The sequence below is a fragment of the Stylophora pistillata genome, chromosome 1 (genome assembly GCF_964205215.1).
Source record: "Stylophora pistillata chromosome 1, jaStyPist1.2, whole genome shotgun sequence".
Taxonomy (NCBI): domain Eukaryota; kingdom Metazoa; phylum Cnidaria; class Anthozoa; order Scleractinia; family Pocilloporidae; genus Stylophora; species Stylophora pistillata.
In genome coordinates, this window is record NC_142519.1 from 391,920 (window position 1) to 412,500 (window position 20,581).

A 20,581-nucleotide genomic window follows, 5' to 3' on the forward strand; every position below is an offset into this window, starting at 1 on the left:
ATGACAGGCATCATGTAAAATAGTTTGAAGTGTTTCAGTAATCATGGAGAAGGGTAACATCGCTTCCGATTTCGCACGGAAAGCCTTTGCTTCAGCCAAAAACTACGAGGATGTTCGATCGGAGTATCCTGAAGAAGCGGTGAAGTACTTTTTAGACAAACTTGGTGTAAAAGATGATAACAGTAGAGTCAGTTCGACGGAAGCTCGCCCCTTCACAATCTTGGAAGTAGGTTGTGGAACGGGGAAATTCACTCGAGTGATGGCAAAAGTGTTAACCGATAAGAATGTCAGGGTAATTGCGAGCGAGCCTTTGGAAAGCATGTATGAGCAGTTTAAAGTATTTGTACCTGGAACAGATATCGTCCAATGTGCTGCCGAAAGCATACGTGAGTTAAACACAAGATTGTATCATTTTCTCTTACAAATTTAGTAACTTTCTTTGATGAAATTTTGCAGCATTACACCCGCTCACACACAGGAGACATAAACTGTAATTAAAAAGAATAACGATGTAAGAAGAAAGGTTCAAGGGTACTTAAAGTCAATGACATAAAAAAAGAAATGGTTCAGAACAAAAACGACGAATGGAAAAAAAGTTCCCTTCACCTCCTCCTCCCCCCTGCCTGCCCGCTCTCACTCCTGACCCCCTCCTCCCCCTTGCCTGCCCGCTCTCACTCCTGAACCGCTCAGATGAGTGCTATCAGGAGACAGTAGACTTCTTTTCCTTTTTTTTTCTTCTTTTGTGTGTGTTTGTAAGAGCTTTATGGAAACTTATCACATCAGAGGGTTATATTTACATCTGCTACTTCAATAATGAACCTGTGAAAGTATAGTGTGATCGTCTGGGTGAGTGTAGTCCTGAGAAGGACTGTTGTTGAGGGTGGTGACTGACGTTTTGACAACCCGTGCAGAAGTCATCATCAGAGTCAAGTGAATAGTTGTTGTCGGTAGAACTTTCCTAGTCCAGTTCATGTAAAATGATTGGTCAGTTTTCACACTACACTTCACTTTCACAAGTTACCCCGGGGCTCAAACCATTTACTGCAATAATGTACCTATCATCTTCCACTTGAATGTTATCATCAGAGTCAAGTGAATAGTTGTTGTCAGTAGAATGTTCTTAGTCCAGTTCATGTAAAATGATTGGTCAGTTTTCACACTACACTACACTTTCACACGTTACCCCTGGGTTCAAACCATTTACTGCAATAGTGTACCTATTATCTTCCACTTGAATGTTAACAGCCCTCCCTGATGCTAGTGTGGATGTAGTTGTTGCTGCTCAAAGTTTTCACTGGTTCACAAACCGTGCAGCTTTGGAGGAGATCCACCGAGTACTGGTTCCAAATGGGACTTTTGGTGTCCTGTGGAAAGTGTTAGACTCGACCACACCATGGGCTAAACATGTTTGTAATCACTTAGATGTTTTAGACAGGGAAAATTCTTTAGTTTTTCCACATCATGAAGAGTGGAAAGAAGTTGTTGGCTCGCTTGTAAAGAGTTTATTCAGTTTTCCACAAGAATACATAGGTTTTGAACACAGTTTAGAAATCAGTTCTTATGATCAAGCCTATCAACATTTTGCTTCCTATTCTGTTGTAGCTGGCAACAGTGAAATTAAAAAGAAGGCTTTTAAAGAGTTTTTCAATGAGCTCATGCAAATGTATTTTATAGAAAAAAGTATCCCATGTACTAACATTCCATTTACATTATACATGTACTGGTTTCACAAAGAAGTTTAAATTCCAATAACCCACAAAAGATTTGCATAGTTTTGTATGAGTAGCATTATTACATTATTAAGTCTCCTAACTATATGTTAACATTATGATCTGTTAACATTATGATCTATATTAGTTTTGATCAAATATATCACAATTAACCCTCAAACTCCCAGAAGTGATTAACATGTAACTTCTCCCTTACATATCTATGCTGGATCCAGCAAACAGGTAGTGAGAATATTCAAACTTATCAGGTGGAAGTTGTAACCTTGATCAAACACCAAATTCTCATAACCAATTTTCAAGGGAATGTGTGGCAGCTTGAGGGGAGAATTAACAATCAGATCTTGGGAGTTAGAGGGTTATTAAAATATTACCGGTATTTCCCTTATAATGATTTGAATTATTGATTTAATGGCTTTACCAACCGGCAGGGACACCGCAACAGCTTGCGCCAATTACTGCAGACCCAATAATCCCACCCCAGGGGAGGACATCCATCACACAGTAATCTCATGTGTGGGAAATTAACGTCTCCTACCCCAACCCTGCAGGAGATGGGACCTCCATTTATTCGTCCCTATCCGAGAAGACTAGAATATCCAACCATTTCTTGATGTTATAGAAAGGCAGCAAATTCTTCTCAATTATTTTAAGACCCTGAGTGTTGGTCCAGCCAGGGCTCGAACCCTAGACCTCCTGCACAACAGTCCAGCGTTCTATTCATTGAGCTAACCGGGAGGTGGTTGAATGATATGCTGAATCTAAGGTGTTATTTCAAGAGTTAGCAATGAGAATGTCAGAGAGAAAGTAACACAATTTTAAAACAAAGAGGAGACTAAAATGAATTACCAACTATTGAGTAACTTGTAGAGGAAACAGATTTGAAACAATTTTTATTTGAAGAAAGTTTGAGAAGTGTATGTTGATAAAGTAAATGCAGAGAGTAGTACATATGGCAATACTTGTGATGCAAAAACTTTTAAACTTGATGCACTAGAGTGATGTACAGTAGAAGTGCTGTGTATTTTACATCACACTTGGTACATAACAGATCTTTAAATTTTTTAATTTAAGATAAGGTTAATGGATAAACTATATCAATTCCAAATACATTACATTGAGTGACAAACACCAAAATACCTCGAGAAAATTCTCTAATTAAAATTAAACTAACTTGGTTTAGGTATTGCACCAGAAACAGCACTGTTTTTTTAAGGGTCCTAACTCTTTTCCCAGGAAATTTAAGATTCATACACCGAATTGAAATATGGCATCCAATTTTAACTGCCATTGTTCTGGACTTACTAGCCTCTCACACATGTTATAATCCTTTTGTGTTTTCCACCTGAAGACGAGGCTAGTAAGTCCAGAACAATGGTAATTCAAATTGGATGCCATATTTGAATTTGGTGTATAAGTAACAATTAAGATCTGATAAATACAATTTGGCTTGAATATATCATTTTTAAAACAAGTCCTTTCAATTTTTCCCTAAAAGTGTTCTTTATTCTTAATGAACAACCACACCTTGATGGGATATTACAGAATAAAAATAACATTTTTTAGTTTTCGGTCCAGTAGTCATTCATAAACATCAAATGAAAACTTATGTTGACAGACCTCACTTCTGCTTTCCCAATGTCTTGAGTTCATTACTTTTTCAAGGCTTCAAAAAAAGAGCCATCACGTAACATGCCAATAACTTTTAAAAAAGAAGCTGAGGTAGCTCAACCCTGTTTTGCAAAAGCCAACATTCAAATTCTTTGTGCGGCATAAAGTTAAAAAACTCTCCTATCAATTGGAACTTTATCTCCTAGTATGTTGAATTCTTGGATACTGTGTGCAGTTTAGTGCACACACAGCAAAAGCCATACAGTTAAATTTTCATTTCATTCCAAACATCCCAGCCAAGCCTGTAAGACAGACTACCTTTTTGCAAGATAATGTAACAAAAATTCCTAAAAGAACTTCTTGGCTGCAGCCTCCTTTTGATTTTTATATCCAATGTAACCAATCAGCATAATTAACTGAGCCACAATTAAAACCACAAAGTATCCTGGACCTATGCACTGTGGCATGGGTGGGGGAGGGGGGCACTCTTTTTTCTCTTGACCACTCATCATCTGGAAAAGAAAAATTGGTCAGGAGTAAGTTGGCATCATCATTACTAGTACTCCTGAACATCCTTTCTTTAAAGAAAATGGTATTTCCTTAAGAATACTTTTTTAAAATTGCTTGCTAGCCTGAGGTGGAGACTTCAATTGTCACAGTGTCGTGAATAAGCCGATTTCAGAATTTAAATATGAAATCATCTCACTTAACTTTGTGAGCAATGGACCACTGCATGGGGCTATAGGGCATTGACAATTGAACAAGTTTGAGGAGCAAGTCTAGCATTGTACCCTAGATTTTAAATGATGAAACTGTTATGTTACTTTTAAAACAAGAGGGGAGTGAGAAAGGCAAATAAAGCAATGCTGAAGCTGGCTCTTTCCTGCTTTTCCATACAGTTGGAATTCTTACTTGTTGTTTAGTTGCCACACTATTGACTGTGTGTGTCAGTGACTCAATTGCATTCTGCATGTCACTAAGTTTAGAGTTGACACCAGCAGAGTCACCAACATCTCTTCTCTCCATGTTTCCTCCTTGACCCATTAAACTGTTAGAAACAAAAAGATCACCAGTCACCTGACAACTTGTTTCTTGTTTTAAGTCATGCACACAAAAGACTTTGAAAACTGCAACTGGCAGAACAAGAAGTATCATTTGTGATTCAGCCTCCAGTGCACACTACATGTATCTACAATCTTGACTGAGAGTCCTTAGGACATCTCAGGCAATCAGTCCTAACTATAAAGACTTCTGCTATGGTTGCCCAAACATCAGTCACCGCTAATGACAACAGTCCTTCTCAGGACTTGCCCTTACTTGGACAATCAGACTACACAGTCATTTAGAAATAATTGTTTAGTAAACTGGATTCAACTAAATTTACTGAATGTAGCAAAGCACACATCCTCCTTTAAATCATGATCATCATTTGCTTGCTGTCATTAGAGGACATTAGAAAAACAAGTCAAAATTTGTTTTAGATTTGCACCTGATTGATTGTGAGGGTGCAAGAGGTTTTCTTGACCAATCTAAGAGCAATGAGGTGCAAAGCTAATGCAATCCTGAATTGCTCAAATTTTACAAACAAATGTCATAATTGCTATTTATTCACTGCATATACCTTATTTCTTGCAGCTTGGAACTGAGTTGCTGTTGCATATTAATCAGAGTGTTCACTTCTTGTCTGTTGATGGTTTGATCATGTCTAACCACCTGGCCAATCTGGTTATGATCTGATGTTACTAATGTGTATAACGTATTTACTTGTACTGTTAATTCACCAACTTTAGAGTGAAGGTTGCTGTGGAAGTAACATAAAAAAAGTCACATCATTTACAACTACTGTAAGAGTATAACTAAAAGGAACTTGAGAACATTTGAAAGTAATGCTGACCAGCATTTTGTTTCATGCTAATAAGACTTAAAACAGAAATGGAACACTGTTGTCCAAAGGGGACAATCCCCTCTTTTCAATGCATCAAATCATTATAAACCCTGTTTGAACAAATTTTCCCTTCATTTCACACAAATATGTACAATAACTGATTTTTATTGGCAAGAAGTATTTGGTTAAACTTTCTGTTACCTGATCATTTGATGAAGAGCATTTTGTCCTTCATAAACCAAACGAACATCTCTTTCATAGGCACTCTCATACTAAAACCCAAAAGTGATAGTTAAGATACAAACATACAAAGAATAACTAAATATTAAAAAATAACAACTGGGTGTCGACTAAAATTCCATGCAAAATAATTAACCAGCCATTGACTGACACAAGTCAAATTATTTTAGTTGGATTGCCAAAACTGATTGGTCAGTTTTTCTGAGCAGTTACTTGTAAGTTGTGACTCAAGTGAGCTGACAGTCCTTTCAACTTTTCTATGTTTAGGTTGTTCTTTTCACTCTTAAGGTGATATCAAATTCTTTGGTGATATCAGCAAGATTTGTTACCTCTGCTTCAGGTTTTTTAACTTTGTCAGGGTGAGCTGTCTTGTACCTGTTGAAATACATGTACAGGACAGGTCAAGAGATGAACCTGGATACTATTATTCTGAAATCATTCACAACAGGACTGGACAACTGTACAAAAAGGATTTTTTTACTCCTCTCTTTGTTGCTCCAGTTTCTTTTGATACTCTTCATACTGCTCTGCAAGCTTCTTCTGCTCTTCTTCACTTATTCCTGTTTCACCCTTGAAAAAAAATTAAATTAAAAATTTTTTCTATACCTTTTCATACTCGTGTCCTTTGGAGTTACTAACAAGACATGAATTTTAGAGCCTTTAGCTCAGAAAAAAGAATTTTGAACAGACAACTTTTTAACACCATGTGTAATGAGTCATAAAAACTCTTAATTTAGAGTTAAGTACTTAAAAAAAAAATTATCATACTGTTACCTTACCAACTGTCAAACAAATAACCCAGGAGTTTCTAACAGTTACCTGTGTGTCCTTAGGTGGAGTGAGAGAGTGGGTAATAAAAGAAAGAACATCATGGTCATCTAAGAACAACAAATACCATCATCATAATATATACAACACAATTTAACAATCCCATAAAATCCAATAACAGTGCATGGAAGTGGCTGGACATTTTAAGTCAACATCTGATCACAGTCTACTTTTTGAAACAAATATCAACAGTTCATAATACCTCACGAACTCTTCACTGATTGATACTGCTTTTACTGACCTGCTAAGCCACCTGTAGCTGCCGACACACCAAAGAAGCCATTTTTGGCTAGGCTTATGTTTTCAAGTCGAGTGCAGAGCTCAAAGTCTTCAGGTTTAGGGGTCATTCCCATGTGTACCCACACCTGAATGGGAGAATATATATTACACACTTCAAAATTGAACAATTGCAAACAATATTCCACAAAAGCCACTGCAACAAAGATTCATGGTGAATTGAAACATTCGTCAATGAAAAAAGAAAGTTGATTAAAGTTTGAGCACTGCCATTATAAAGGGTGGATAGGGCTATAGACTGGATAAATCTCTGTACCATGGATGGTGCAGTACATTTTGTTGACACTCATCCACTGGATAGCAATTTATCCATTGGATAACGTTATTTGCCCTTTGAAAAACTGGGCCATTTCTTAATTTGAAGAACAACAACAAACTTGCTGACAACCTGTAAAAAATTCATGAATACTTCCATTTTCTTTTATTCTTGAGGTGTGGTTGAGAAGCAATTTCAAAAACTCAAGCAGGGGGTTTCAACAGGGTTTCCAAACACAAGAAAACTGATGAAAGCATGAGGCCACAGGCTGAGTGCTTTTATTGTTTTCAAGTGTTTACTCAAAAACAATTTTTCTCAGAATTTGCAGTACTTACTGTAAGCACATTCTCATAATAGCGAATTCTTAGTCTAACTGGATTTGGTCGATTACGAAAGTCTCGTAAGCAACCACCACGTTGAAGATCCTGCCCATCTCTGTAACAAAATAAAACAATTGACATGTTGCAGCTGTACCATGATTAGATTTTGCTGATTTTCTATCTTTTTGTCACAATAAACTTAATAAACCACAACAGCTACTGGTAACAGATCATCAATGAATAAAATTAAAAGCCATATAATTTCAATTTCAAAAAGGCTACCAGCATATAGATGTTTTAATCTTAAATTATCAAAAGTTAAAATGATTTGAGACTGGTTTGATATCTCACTTATTTAAAGGAAAAGGTAAAGTATATAGCATAAAGAAGAACACAAATCAAAGTACTCTGAAATCAAGGTCCTTTGAAATTCAATTTCATTTGCATCATAGATAACAGGATGGCGTATAAAAAAGCAAAAGGATTTAATTTACAATTTAAACTTTGCATAGTTATTACTTCAGTCTGCGGTTGATCTATTCCAAATTTACTTCTATTCACAGTATTACAGTCTTTGTACTAATAACATACAAATTTACAGGAAAACAATTTAACTAACAAAAAGTCAAAAGGCTCCAAAGTAAAACTATGCATTCAGTCATTTAATTAATTAGAAAACTAATTCTTGGCAGAGATCTTAAGTTTCTCTAAATTTTTCCTTTCTCTACTTCAAACTAATAAATGAATATTAACAATCCATGTCAACATAAAACATAGAAAATACATTAAAATGATATGTATCATAAAAAGATGTATTTAATAGTCACAACATACTTGTTATGATCATAAATCTGATTTCCATCATTTAACATCACTGAAATGAATGGATTGTTTCCCTAAAAACGAAAAAAGATCAGTGAATAGAAACAGTAAAAGGAGACAGGATGCATAGTTATGTGCCAAATATAAAGAAGCAAGTTTGTATTTCATACATGAACACCTTAACATATTAGAATCTTATACAAAAGGAATTTACTGACACAAGGTTCTTTTCCAACAGAATGTTAGAGTAAGGAATAATTGAAAACCTAACTCTTTAGTCACCCACTCTCCTGAGAATAAACTAATTTGGATACCCATATATTTTTGTAGAAGAAAGGCAAGATGTTACTTGACCTACCTGTTGATCATTGTCAAATGAATCAAGGAAAACACCAAGACCTTTCCATGTGTTGATATTTCCAAATGCAGGACCTTCAGTGCCTGCAGTTTCTGTAAACCAAATGGCCTGGGTAACAAGATCAAACACACATTACTATAAATAACAGGTCCTGTCTGAAAGAATATAATATTCTGACTTCCTTAAATTATCTGTTCAAAGAGACAAATTCTGAATAGATAACTATTAAATCTTTAATACTTTATGAATTGCAGTGGAATGGGTGAGAGGTTACCTTGGACAGAGTTTTATCATGTTAAGAAGAGGGAGTGTTACTACAAAGCTCACTCTCCATGCTCCAGAAATTGTAGACACTAGACTGGAGGGACTTGTAAATTATTCCTCTAATTGTTATTCACATGTACACATGAAATAGCAAAAATATTTCAGGTACTCCATAAGTGTGTGCATTCTATACACAATTTCTTATATGCATCTCACCACACCATCTCCACCAAGCCTTCCTCTTCCAGTTACTTTCAGGGCTACTTCTACTTCCCACCACTCATGTGGAAAGGTGCTTTTTGTCCATGCATAACCTGTTGGAAAAGATTTGATACACATCATAACATTTGATACAGATACATTTGATAACATTTGATAAAGATCATAACATTTTGGTCTAATTTTATCCTTACACCAGTTGGAAAAATAGCATAGCTAAAGAGTGAGGCCACGCTATCTTCATGTTGGATTTCATCACCTTTTTTCGGACTTGTTGAGAATGTTAAAAGTACTTTTGTTTGTTCATTAAACTCCTAATAAAAACAAACATGCTGATTACAAAGTAATTTGGGTAAAAACAACAACAATGATTTTTAAATATAGGGCAATTCTACCTGATCTTGTCATGAAAAAATATTTTGTGTCATTCAAGGACGAAACCCAAACTGAGGGCATATATAACCTTTGACTTTTGCTTACACACAACACAACTAATTCATATCTCTTCAAATAGTTGATAACTCTCACATATTCTGCTAATTTACACAAGATACCCTATGAAACTGAAAATATTTAATAATTTTTATTGAATTCGAGTTCACTTGCAAGACAAAACATCACAGAAATAATAAGGGGGAAAGAAGCCTGAAATTATTTAAGAAATAGTGTAATAATCTTTTTCAATGAAAAGCATTAAGGTTGTGATCTTGAATGTAAATAGTATTTCCGGAACACAAAGCTTTAAAGTTGAACGCGACCTCAATGATGTCCTTCACGTCCTCTTAACTTTTGTTTATAGGATTAAGGTAAATGTTTTGTTACATTCACATTCAACATTCACAACAAATTCGGCCTTCAGATAAGTTGCATACGGAGTCCATAAGCCATTGTTGAAATCAGCTGTGACAACTGAAGACGTATTTGCCTTCAGGACCTTACATTCATGTAATATGGTTTTTTAAATATAAATCCGGCCGGTCGATTGCTTGTTCAGTTTCAAATAAGTCATATTTCAGGAAACCAACCTTTTTTATTTGTCATTGAAGGAGTCAATCTAATCTGATCATCGCTGGGGATAGCACCTAAATGGTAAAATAAAACCAGCCAAGAAACATTAAAACGTATGCCATGGTGACTTTGTACACGTGTAGCTTAAATATTCACAAGTCACTTTTCAAAACAATAGCAACTTACTTCCTCCGTGATTCCAAAAAGGAATTGCTCCATCTCTATTCACTAGATGCGGTCCTTTAAAACTGTGCTTATATTGGAATTTAACATGACGCTCACCCGGCACTGAAGCCACAGATAAACGAAATAAAAACAATAAGAAACCTAGATTGGACAACGTTTCGACGGAAGCCATTTTAAGAGAACACTAAAAATTGGCGTACATTGCATCTTGGGATACCCGGCGATTTTTCTGAATATTTGTCAAGCGTTGATTGGCTGATCGCCATTCAACGAGCCTGAAGTCGATTGTCGCTGCAGGCGGGGTTTTCAAAAACTTCTGAACTTCCTATAACCCTGAAATTACTTTAGGCATAGTTAGTAGAGGCTTGTTAGCTCAGTTGGTAGAGCGCTGCACTATTATCGCAGAGGTCAGTGGTTCGAATCCCGTACAAGCCTGATTTTTTCAGGTCTGATTTTCGCTATTGCATAAATAGCGCTCTCTACTGCGAGGATCGTGCATCATACGTAAACCTCGTTTACTTTTATCAAAACGTTTTAATCAAAAGGTATCCTTTCAAGTCAACATAAAGTATGTAATTTGAATTTAGGTGTTTTTCATCGTGGTTCATGACTTGTTGTATTTTTAAATCGAATTTAAATGTGTCTCAACCAAAATTTCGTGAAGAAACTACACCTCAGTCATCGCGTGTTTTGGAAAGCAGCACGACCTTTTGACAGGCAAAAATTTCTCCACATTTGTACCTCAACAAAACTTTTTCGTAACTCCCAAAACGCTTCAAATCAGAAAAACAAGTGTTTATTATGGAAAGCCATACTGGACGAAAGTGGTCGAGTTAATTTTGTTGGCCGAGAAATAATTTTGTCTTACGAGATATATGTTCGATGGTCCAGAAATATTTTTGACGATTGAGAACTTTTTCATTGGTCGAGAAATAATTCTCTCTGACGAGAAATGTTCGTGGTAAGTTCAGAAATATTTTAAAGAATCGAGAAAACTTTTTCATGGGTCAAACAATTTTTTTACTGGTTGAGAATGTTTTGGTAGATCGAGAAATAATTTTGTCGATCGAGAGTTTTTTCGCCAATGGAGAATTTTTTTCGCCCATCGAGAATTTTTTTTGCCGATCAAGAATTTTTTTTGTCGATCGAGAATTTTTTGTCAATTCAGAATTGTTTTGCCGATCGAGAAATATTTGGCGAGCGAGAATTTTCCTGCAGGTCGAGAATTTTTTTTGTCGGTCAATCGAGCTGGTCAGCGGGCGTTTCGCGCCAAAATATAATCACATGGGACATCACATCGTACTAACGAAAATGGCGGATTGTTAACCTAAAGTAAAAGGTTGCGGGCGTTCTAGACTTACTCACAATTCGCGCTTTTGAGCGCGTAGCACGACAGTGAGCTACCACACCAGAACAGAAAACCAAGCGAGCGACTTTGAGAAAGTCTACGGGCGTTCTGAAGTGTCATTAATTATTGTAACAATGTTTGTACAGCTGCTTACTGTTGTTGTATTGTTATGGAATTTTAAATCGGTGAGAGGTAACGATGAAGACTTAGAGAACTTCTTTTTGTCTCTTCCCGACTATGTTTCGCAAATACGATCGCGAATTTTTTTGTCCATCGAGAAATTTCCTGTCGATCGAAAATTTTTCTGAAAAGTTCGGTCATAGGTACTGACCTAAGCCCTTTCATCCAGTCTCACTCCAAATCTAACATGGCGTTCGGACAAACTTACCCAAACTCGCCCTAATACGACACCTGCACTTTAGGCTAAGTCTTTAAGTCTCAGGATTTGCCTGGTCCGGTTTCGATTATCTTTACCACACCCTGGTCTTTGGCGGTAGAGGTCCAGAGGTCAAGTAATATAATAATGAACACGGGAGTTTGCCTAATAGTCGTGGGTCGTGGGTTCAAGTCGTGGGTCGTGGGTGTGGGTAAAAGTCGTGGGTGTGGTTAATACTTATTAATAAAAATAACCATTTAAAATATTAAATATAATAATACATAAATTTTATACAACCCTGTCATTCATTAATTTAACTGTTCTTTCTTCTAGTTATTTTATTTTGTTTATTCAATTTACCCTACTTTACGTCTATTTTTATCTTTTTTTAGCTCAATGGATAGAACGCTGGACTGTTGTGCGGGAGGTCGAGGGTTCAAGCCCCGGCCGGACCAACACTTAAGGTCTTAAAATAATTGAGAAGAATATGCTACCTTTCTATAACATCAAAGAAATGGTTGGATATTCTAGTCTTCTTGGATAGGGACGAATAAATGGAGGTCCCGTCTTCTACAGGGTTAGGGGTAGGAGATTACTGTGTGATGGATGTCCTCCCCTGGGGTGGGATGGGTGGAATTTATTGGGTGGACTACTTGCATGGTTCACATATGTTCCGTTCTAGTCCTACCCTATTGCGATAATGCAGTGAAAATGGTTAGAAAATGTTTGACTAGCCCTTAAATGCAGTAATTCAGAGCCAACAGGGCATGAGATTATCAAAGGTTTACTTCTTGATCACAGTAGTACATGTATATACATAATTTTCACTGATACTGCTCCTTGTAAGCTTGCTGTGATCATCAATGTATGGAAAAAGCCATAAGCAACTTTTTTAATCTGGCCACATATATATATATATATACACATGTAAACGATTTTCGAAGAGATGGTGGTGCATCTATGACATTTAGGTGTAGGTAAACACAGCCTGTGATATGTTTTGACAGCTTGAGGATTGAACAAAATGAACCTATATCACAATCAACAGTTTGTACTTCAGTTTTTACGACATGAATGTTTTCATGAGTTTTCATTTAGTGAAAGTGGAGGACAACTGTCACTCATAAAGTTGCGTGGAGAAACTTGTCCTTCTTGTTTTTCTCTGAAAAAAAAAAAAGAGAAATTGTGCACTATTGGGTAACACAAATTTACATCAATTTAATTTCAGAAGAAATAACGTAAACTTACGAGGGAATATTTTATACTGTGCATTAAGTACTCTTTTCCTCATTTGGGAAGGGTTTAGGTTGTTCTTATTAAGTATATTTTAGAATGTTCAATGATCCAGATCATAATTGAGCAAAAGAGCTATCCTTTTTTAAATAAAAATAAAAATTCAGAGTGATAAAAAGATCAAAAGCACTCCAAGGGACAATTAGCTACCAAGGCTTAATACAAAATATTTTCACAGAGAACTGTAATCCCCCCCACCACAAAAAAAAAAAAAAAAAAAAAAAAATGGTGAAAAACCTTTTTCTACTCCAGTAAATTTCCAAGTTGCTCAATTCTTACTTTCAACCTCCTTGCCACTATCTTACATCTAAAAGAAACTTGCATGTTGTAAAGTATTGCTATTGAAACAAGTGTGAATGCTACTCACACATCATAGCTTAAGTGTTCAATGACAGCATCAACATGTTCCTTAGGAATTTCTCCATCAATTTCTGCCAGGTATGTGAACAACTCCTTAAACAGTGAGAATGGTATTCGAGCAGGACCTCCTTCTAGATCAGTTGTTAAAATCTCACAAACTGTTTTCATAGCCAATGTTAGATTCTGAGACATAAAACAATGTACAATAAAGAAATGGAAATGTTGCTTATCTTATAACTCTGTATCCATTCCTTTTTGTTCATTTGTAAGGAAGGAATCCAGCAAGGAGAATTGAGAGAGGAAAATTACCTCACTTCCAACTCCAACACCTTGTTTACATCCACGTACACTAACTTATGTAGGGTGGGCAGGTAAAATCTCCCGGCCAGCTCTTTTGCATTATAAAATGTCCCTTTTTACTTTCACTTGACAAACACAAAATACCAACTTAAAAGAATTCTGACTAGCAAAATGGGTATGTAATGATGCTTAGACCTCTGTTTAATTCTTGCACAATGAGCCAAATTTCAGCCCACTTGCTTGTTGTAAAGTAGGTAATTTGAGTTGATGTTAACTGGACACTGTAAAGAGTTTCTAAGCTGACATTTCGAGCATTAGACCTTCCTTAGAGCCAAGACAAACAGCTAGTGCTTGAAACATCAGCTAAGAAACTCTTAAAGGTGGCCAATTTACAGCATCCGCCCAGTTGATAAAACCAAATTATCTTGTTATATTCCTCCTCCAAAGCAACAACACAGTTTCTTTAGAAATTTACCCCCTTTATTGTTGTAAATTAGTGTGTAAGACTTGACAAGCATTTATTCTAACAATTATTGATATGTTTTTATAGAACAAATATTTTTCAATAAAAAGCACTTTTACTCATTCAAAAACAAGATGTCCACTAACAGCATATTTGTGAGACAGTATAATACTTAAAAATTGCTGTTAATCTTGACTGTACAGACATACACAAGTCAACATATATTTCCCTATGGACTTTGACAAATGTTTGGATAATATTACTTTAATACAATTTACCTCGCTGATTGCACTGCAAGCAAGAGCCAGAAAATGAAGCCACTTCAGTTCCTCACCAAAACTTCCCAACCTAAAAAAGAATGGAAGCCTCTAAAGCAATTTGTTCATTCCATGTACAGACTATAGTTATATGCACCATCACTTCCTTAGTTAAAATTGTAAAAAAAAACTTGTGGTCATTCATCACAGTAAAGAACAATCATCCTTTCACTTGTGACAAAGTCAGTTCAATTGCTGACTGCCAAACTCCACAGTTCTTGTAACTGCATCGTGAGATAAACTATACTACTTCTATCATTTCTAAACTTTAAGACCCTTTTTTTTTAGCAATGAACTTAATAGCATTGAGAACCTTCTATCACCTCAGTAGCTCATCCAGAGTGTCTTTAGGAAGTGACAAATGTTTCCACTTTTCTTCCAAGGATGACAACTCTATAATCGGCTTTCCACCCAGCTGTTAAGGAAAATAAATAGCTGAGCATAACATTGTGCTCCTGGTACATGATATACCATATTTATTCGGCTATAAGCTGATACCCTAAACTTCAGTCTGTTTTAATCGGGAAGGTTCTTAAAACATGTAAATTAAAAATATTCAGAGAATTCTATTCTCGAACAAACTGAAATGAACGCAAAAGTTTCAAAACAGAAAAGAGTTTCAATGCAGTATTGCTGTCGAAAACAATTCCAAGATAACCAGAGAGCAAGTCATCAGTAAGTCGCTAGAAGAAAGATCAAGAGAACCTCTTTAATGGAGAGCCTGAGATGTCAGCAAAATGCTTAACAATGGGCCGTTACACTCCGAAATATCCACGCCTGGATGAGAGATTACTTGACTGGTTTACAGAGCCGAGAAGCCAAGATAAGTTTTCTTTTTATGTGATCGCAAATTCATTGTTTCTTGTTTATTTTTACTGTTGTAATCTATAGTAATCTTTGCTATAATCTCTTGAGATAGTGCAAAATAAATCTGTTCTGTTCTGTTCAACACCGTAACATGTGACGAGTTTGTTTACCAATTGTGCAAATGGGCAATTCTGATTAGTCAGTTTCGAAATTTTTAAAACACTTTCACAATATCTATACACTCATTCAAAACCTGCAGAATATCTAACACTCTAGATGGCATGGAAGATGAAGCAATCTACTCAAAATAAATGGCAGAACTAGTGGATGAGGAGGAGATGGACGATGAATTCCATGCCAACACTGAGGACGAACAATAAGCCGTATTTTCTACCCACTGAAAACAACAAACTGCTCCTTTGGAAGCAACAACATAAATAAAGTCAAGGACCAACTTCAGCTTGTTTTGTTATTTACTTCTGCATGCAATATCTCAGCTTATAGATGAATATATCTGTGCTTCCTTTGAATTTGCTGTTCGAAAAAATTATGTTTAGAAAAACACTCCGCTATAAGCTGAGAACCCTTCTCTAGCTCAAATTTTCGAGATTATGGTAAAGTTTTGAGAAAAAATCCCTCGGCTTATAGATGAATAAATACAGTATAGTGAGTAATTGGAATTCAACAGATAATCTAGAAATTCATGTGGTGTTATGCAGTTGTAAGTTTTTTCTTTTTTTTCATTTCTGGCAAAGCTTTCTGTAATGATGTAATTAATGCAGGGGATACCATTAACCATTTTCTGAGCGGTAGGGATAATGTCTATTGGATACTTCTTGCATTTCTGTATGCAGGGTCTTTAAAACTCAGACTCAATTATCCTATAGGTGCATTTTTTATTAAGGGGGAGATTTCAGTGTTTGGAAGATCCCAGGAGGGAAAACATTCTTGCAACATGTGTTTTTGTAGTCAGTTTACCAACAAAAAATCGTAGTTGACCCTAACAGCACGACTATGATCTCTCTGGCATAGGAACCTCATTTTAAATCAAGTTTGGCAATGCACACTAATGGGATTGAGCTTGATACAAGTAATTGGTGTAGGCTGACATCTTGTGAAGTGAGATACCTGTTTGTGTAAAACTGCAAGTAATCCTTGAGTAAGGGGTTTTTCCAAAGGCTGCCCAAGCTGGAACTCAAGGCGTTCTTTCACCGGGGGTGTCTCTCCTTTAGACAAGGCATCAAAGTACCTAAAGGTTCATTAATACCTAGATTTAAAATCAAGATGGCTATATGTATGTGTAGAGTACACATTATGACATATTTTGCCTTAGAAGTTATAGGATGCTGATTATGGGTGGCTCATTACCAACATAAGCTACTCTTGGGTATCTTTGAACATTGGTGAATTACAACATATCAGGTCAAATGAAGCCCCTAACTACTGTCGAAAGGAAATGGGAGAGCTGTACGTGCCTGATTCTTTTCGATGGACAATTTGGCATAATCAGTTCCTTAACACAACACAAATATTCTGTAGCAGCTTTAAGATGCAAAACTCAATGATATTACTATGCTTATGGAAAAACTGCCAAATGTTTCTTTCCGTAACGCACTCATTTGAGTCAAAAGTTCAACATGCAACTTCAACCTAAGTTTTAGGCTACCTCCATCAAACATCATCAATGAAAAAGCTGGTGTGACACTTAAACGTGTTAGAAAATCGTTAAATACTTCAAATTCAAGAATCTTTCCATAACCCTGTGGAAGCAATCTACCATTACAAGTTAAAATTGGAAGATAGTTTATCCTTACACTGTTCCAAGTTAAAATTGGAAGAAGAAACAAAACTCACGCGTAGGCCCACTGTAAAACATCCTTCGGTTGTGTACGAATGGCAGCCTTAGTAAACTGCTTTAGGATGTCTGGCAACTCTGGAGGAATGTTGATTTGTTGTGAGCAATAAATCGGCTCCTCCTTTTGAGGCATAACTCTTGTATTTCAACAAGTCCTTTCCTCTGCCTTTGTACCTCAAGATGGCGGGTGCCAGTTGCTATGACGACAACAAGCCATATTCCCAGTATGCCTTGGGGGATAAAAATCGGAATTGGAAAACATGGTGGTCGGTGTCAACAAAAGTAACCGTAGTGACTCGGAAACTCCCACAGCATCTTAGGGTAGCTAATCTCTGACGATGTTACTTTAAAATCTTTCTGTTCTCTTTGAGCTTAGCTACGGTTGAAAATGCATTCTTAAGCATGAAAACGCGTAAAACTCGATGGAATTAGAAGTGTCCTCAGTCGCAGGTAAAACTGAAAGTGATGCAAGTGTTAACAGAACAGACTCAGCAAGCGATGACGAGGAAGCTTATCAGACAGGTGTGATGGCGGTTTTTGCTTACATCTCCACTGTTAGACCTCATTATTTCCTTTTTTCAACCAACAACTTCATGCTGTTTTAGAACACACTGTTTGTACTGGTCAGCGGTTCAAGGTGTATTCTATTACCGGTATAGTGGATGTTACCTGCCCACTCCTTATAACTGCCTCAGAGTGTTTTTTTCAAAGTTAAAAAATCTAATCGTAGCTTGTATAATTGCCAGACCAACAGAAATATGTCATAGAAGAGGTGATCCACATTCCATCTGCATCTGATAACGACCCTAAGAATTTAGGAATTGCTGTGTGGAAAAATTCTTCCTCTGAGGAATCTGATCATGAAGAAGGTTATAAAGAAGGCAATTCTTCCTCAGGATATGTTAGAGGTATCTTATGCACCTTGTTTCAATATGTATAAAACATTAAAAAATTTCCAAACCTTTTTTATTCTACATTCTTTTTTTAAAATTGAGGTCATGAGTGAAAAACTGAAGAAATACACTGATACAAGGAAAGCTGGTTTAAAAGTTTTGAAACCAAGTAAAAAAAATAATCATAGCATATATGACTATATAAGATTGTGATAGCTAAGAACCAATGAAAGTTTGTTGCATTGACCTCTACTTAGCTTGTGTGTGTTCTAATTGTAGTTGTTACCCCCCCCCCCTCCAAAAAAAATGTTTGGCTCTGTTTTACTCTTGAAAAAGTATTTTTTTTAATAACTAAATTTTACAGATCTGTGATAAATCTTTAGTTGAATAGGAATTAAACTTAAGCTACAGTTACTGTAGTATATTTAACATCCTCTTAATTCTTGAAAGACATTTTCCCAGGGCTTTTTCATTTTTTCCTTTACATTAGTTGGGTAAACTTGGCTGACATGGCAGAGCAAGGAAGGTGTAATGTCCATTTTTTGAGGAATGGTGTTGCCACTGAAACATTGACAGTTAAGGTTACTGGCAAGAAAATAGGATACCCACTGGAAAAATTTGTCCTATGCACCTTACCATGGAAAACTATATATCACTTCAAAACTTACAAACTATAGATTCTGAAAGTAACAAAAGTTTTAACAGCTTTTCTTTTGGTAGACACATGCAAACCTTTAAGATAAAACTAACAGTATTTTTTAACTGAATTACCAGCCTTAACATTATCCTGGACATCTAAACAAACTGGATTGTATTACGTAGTAGATATTAAGCTAAAAAGTGTGTGAGACTTTTTCAATGAGTTTAATTGGTTCCTGAGAAAATCTATTTTGAAGTTGGACAATAGAAAACATTTCAGTGGTTGGTACGTGCCAGGAGGTTCCAGGAAAAATGTTTAGAATTTTGTTAAGCCTCACACCCTTTTGTGCATTTATTTCTGATAAATGTTCTGGTGGATTTTGAAAACCATATACTTTATTAATTCATTTAAGTGGACTGAGGTAACTTGCATGAAAACAAACCTTGAGGTTTTTGTCTCCAAAAATATTCATATTTTTTGACACCTCATTTAAGTACATGTCAAAGGGGTCATGCTACCAACCAATGAAAGGCAATATTGAACCCCCTGGCGAGTCTTGTGACAAAGAGGACCATGGAAATTTTCTGGAAAGGTCACCTTGTGACCTCACTGGTTGGGAGTAAAAATTCATGAGGAAAAGCAAAGAGCAAAGTCATACTTTTTCATTTTGTCAAAAATGTCTACTATCAATTTCTTTGGTCCAAGACTTCTATTTTTCCCTTTTAATGAAGACTTTTACTTCTCAGTGTTTTGGGGAATGTGACAAATTCACTTGAGCACCAGGACTAAAGTGGGCAAAAAACATCAACACTGCTGGGGGACTTCTAAGCTATTTTACCTTACACTGTTTGGTTCCAGCTACCCTAAAACATTCTATCAGCCATATCTCACTTTCTTTCTAAGATTTTAAAATTTTTAACAAAGGACAAATTAAACTTACTAGATCAATCCTCAAACTAAAGAGCAAAAAACAAAATTTTGAAAATTTTGACCAGACTTTGTCGACAGTAGCCTTAAAATAACATCTCTCTATACAAACTTTTGATTGAAAGAACCTTCCCAATTGCTTTATGTTAACAGAAGAGAAAACCATTCATTCATTATAATCTCATGGTGATAATCATTAGAAACTGGTGAAAGGTTACTCTAAGAAGTAGAGGCATATCTAAAGTAGAAGGTTAGGTTTTGTGAAATATTTCTGAATATGAAATTTCCCTTAATTAGGTTTGGCCCCACCCCAGGTTCTGCTTAAAAGCTACAGAAGGCAAGCACGGGAATTTGCCAACAATGGAGATGATAGAGCTGTACATGATCGCATCCGATGTGTTGCTTTAACCAGAATCATTTATGGGGATAATCACTGGAAACTGGCTAAAGCTTACTCTAAGCTTTCACAGGCATATCTCGAGCAGAGGGGTACTGGTTTTGTGAAATTTTTTTGATCAATAATGTCATCAATTTAGAATAAACTATCCATTACTAACACATCAATTTTGAGATAATTATAATTTCAAACATACGAAATAAACATGAATGTGTTTTAAATATTTTGAAGAGGGATTTTATCACCAACAAGTCATTATTTACCTATTGTCAGGAATGGCCCAGCAAGCTCTGATCCATGCTGGAAATGCTCGTGATGTGTTACTTGCAGCAGATGCAGCAAAACATCAAGGAAGACAGATTTATGACAGATCTGATGTACTTCCCATCATGGAGTTAATGTATCTTGTGATGGGACAAGCTCAAATTGCCTTGAAGAAGTAAGTGAATGTACTACATAAGGCTATTGCACTGCTTTCCCACAACCTCTTGCACCACTTGGTTATGGTATCCCAAAGAGAAATTATTTACCATCCAAATAATTTTAATATATCAAAAAAGTTGAAATGGTAAATTGGCCACTGT

General features: G+C 36.1%; 4 protein-coding genes and 1 non-coding gene across 5 annotated transcripts in view; 3 read left to right on the forward strand and 2 right to left on the reverse strand.

Moving 5' to 3' along the window:
* Positions 1-43: 43 nt before the first annotated feature.
* Positions 44-3,292, forward strand: LOC111334350 (uncharacterized). The gene is made up of 2 exons (XM_022940061.2): positions 44-386; positions 1,246-3,292. Exons 1-2 carry the CDS (start codon positions 44-46, stop codon positions 1,740-1,742), a joined length of 840 nt encoding a protein of 279 aa, XP_022795796.1. The 3' UTR covers positions 1,743-3,292.
* On the reverse strand, positions 2,604-10,215 carry LOC111334349 (protein ERGIC-53). Its single transcript, XM_022940060.2, has 14 exons — positions 10,022-10,215; positions 9,853-9,909; positions 8,825-8,922; positions 8,345-8,452; positions 7,999-8,060; positions 7,180-7,279; positions 6,533-6,656; positions 6,283-6,341; positions 5,945-6,033; positions 5,793-5,838; positions 5,425-5,495; positions 4,960-5,139; positions 4,251-4,386; positions 2,604-3,850 (listed from the first exon to the last, which is right to left on the reverse strand). The coding sequence occupies exons 1-14, from the start codon at positions 10,191-10,193 to the stop codon at positions 3,686-3,688; spliced, it is 1,467 nt and encodes a 488-aa protein (XP_022795795.1). The 5' UTR covers positions 10,194-10,215; the 3' UTR covers positions 2,604-3,685.
* A 168-nt stretch (positions 10,216-10,383) lies between these two features.
* On the forward strand, positions 10,384-10,456 carry Trnan-auu (transfer RNA asparagine (anticodon AUU)). Its single transcript has one exon. It is a non-coding gene; the product is annotated as a tRNA-Asn (tRNA).
* Positions 10,457-12,513: 2,057 nt separating this feature from the next.
* On the reverse strand, positions 12,514-17,350 carry LOC111334340 (ropporin-1-like protein). The gene is made up of 6 exons (XM_022940048.2): positions 17,140-17,350; positions 16,414-16,534; positions 14,802-14,893; positions 14,440-14,509; positions 13,406-13,581; positions 12,514-12,907 (listed from the first exon to the last, which is right to left on the reverse strand). The coding sequence occupies exons 1-6, from the start codon at positions 17,271-17,273 to the stop codon at positions 12,826-12,828; spliced, it is 675 nt and encodes a 224-aa protein (XP_022795783.2). The 5' UTR covers positions 17,274-17,350; the 3' UTR covers positions 12,514-12,825.
* Positions 17,351-17,379: 29 nt separating this feature from the next.
* LOC111334339 (tetratricopeptide repeat protein 23) overlaps positions 17,380-20,581 on the forward strand; it is a 9,569-nt gene continuing 6,367 nt past the window's right edge. The window contains exons 1-4 of the mRNA XM_022940047.2: positions 17,380-17,662; positions 17,887-18,048; positions 19,898-20,089; positions 20,271-20,436. Of these exons, the coding sequence (XP_022795782.1) occupies positions 17,563-17,662; positions 17,887-18,048; positions 19,898-20,089; positions 20,271-20,436 (620 nt within the window). The 5' untranslated portion in view covers positions 17,380-17,562. The remainder of the gene's footprint in view (positions 17,663-17,886; positions 18,049-19,897; positions 20,090-20,270; positions 20,437-20,581) is intronic.

What these genes read in the sequence shown, in the direction of transcription:
- LOC111334350 (XM_022940061.2), top strand. Translation starts at nt 44, where the DNA reads ATGGAGAAGGGTAACATCGCTTCCGATTTCGCACGGAAAGCCTTTGCT. An exon ending in ATGTGCTGCCGAAAGCATAC is followed by an intron (nt 387 to 1,245) that starts GTGAGTTAAACA and finishes GAATGTTAACAG; the next exon opens with CCCTCCCTGATGCTAGTGTG.
- LOC111334349 (XM_022940060.2), bottom strand. Translation starts at nt 10,193, where the DNA reads ATGGCTTCCGTCGAAACGTTGTCCAATCTAGGTTTCTTATTGTTTTTA. An exon ending in CTCCACCTAAGGACACACAG is followed by an intron (nt 6,034 to 6,282) that starts GTAACTGTTAGA and finishes TTTTTTTTCAAG; the next exon opens with GGTGAAACAGGAATAAGTGA. An exon ending in TTAAAAAACCTGAAGCAGAG is followed by an intron (nt 5,496 to 5,792) that starts GTAACAAATCTT and finishes TTTGGGTTTTAG; the next exon opens with TATGAGAGTGCCTATGAAAG.
- LOC111334340 (XM_022940048.2), bottom strand. Translation starts at nt 17,273, where the DNA reads ATGCCTCAAAAGGAGGAGCCGATTTATTGCTCACAACAAATCAACATT. An exon ending in CTTGCAGTGCAATCAGCGAG is followed by an intron (nt 13,582 to 14,439) that starts GTAAATTGTATT and finishes TTTATGTCTCAG; the next exon opens with AATCTAACATTGGCTATGAA. An exon ending in GAACACTTAAGCTATGATGT is followed by an intron (nt 12,908 to 13,405) that starts GTGAGTAGCATT and finishes TTTTTTTTTCAG; the next exon opens with AGAAAAACAAGAAGGACAAG.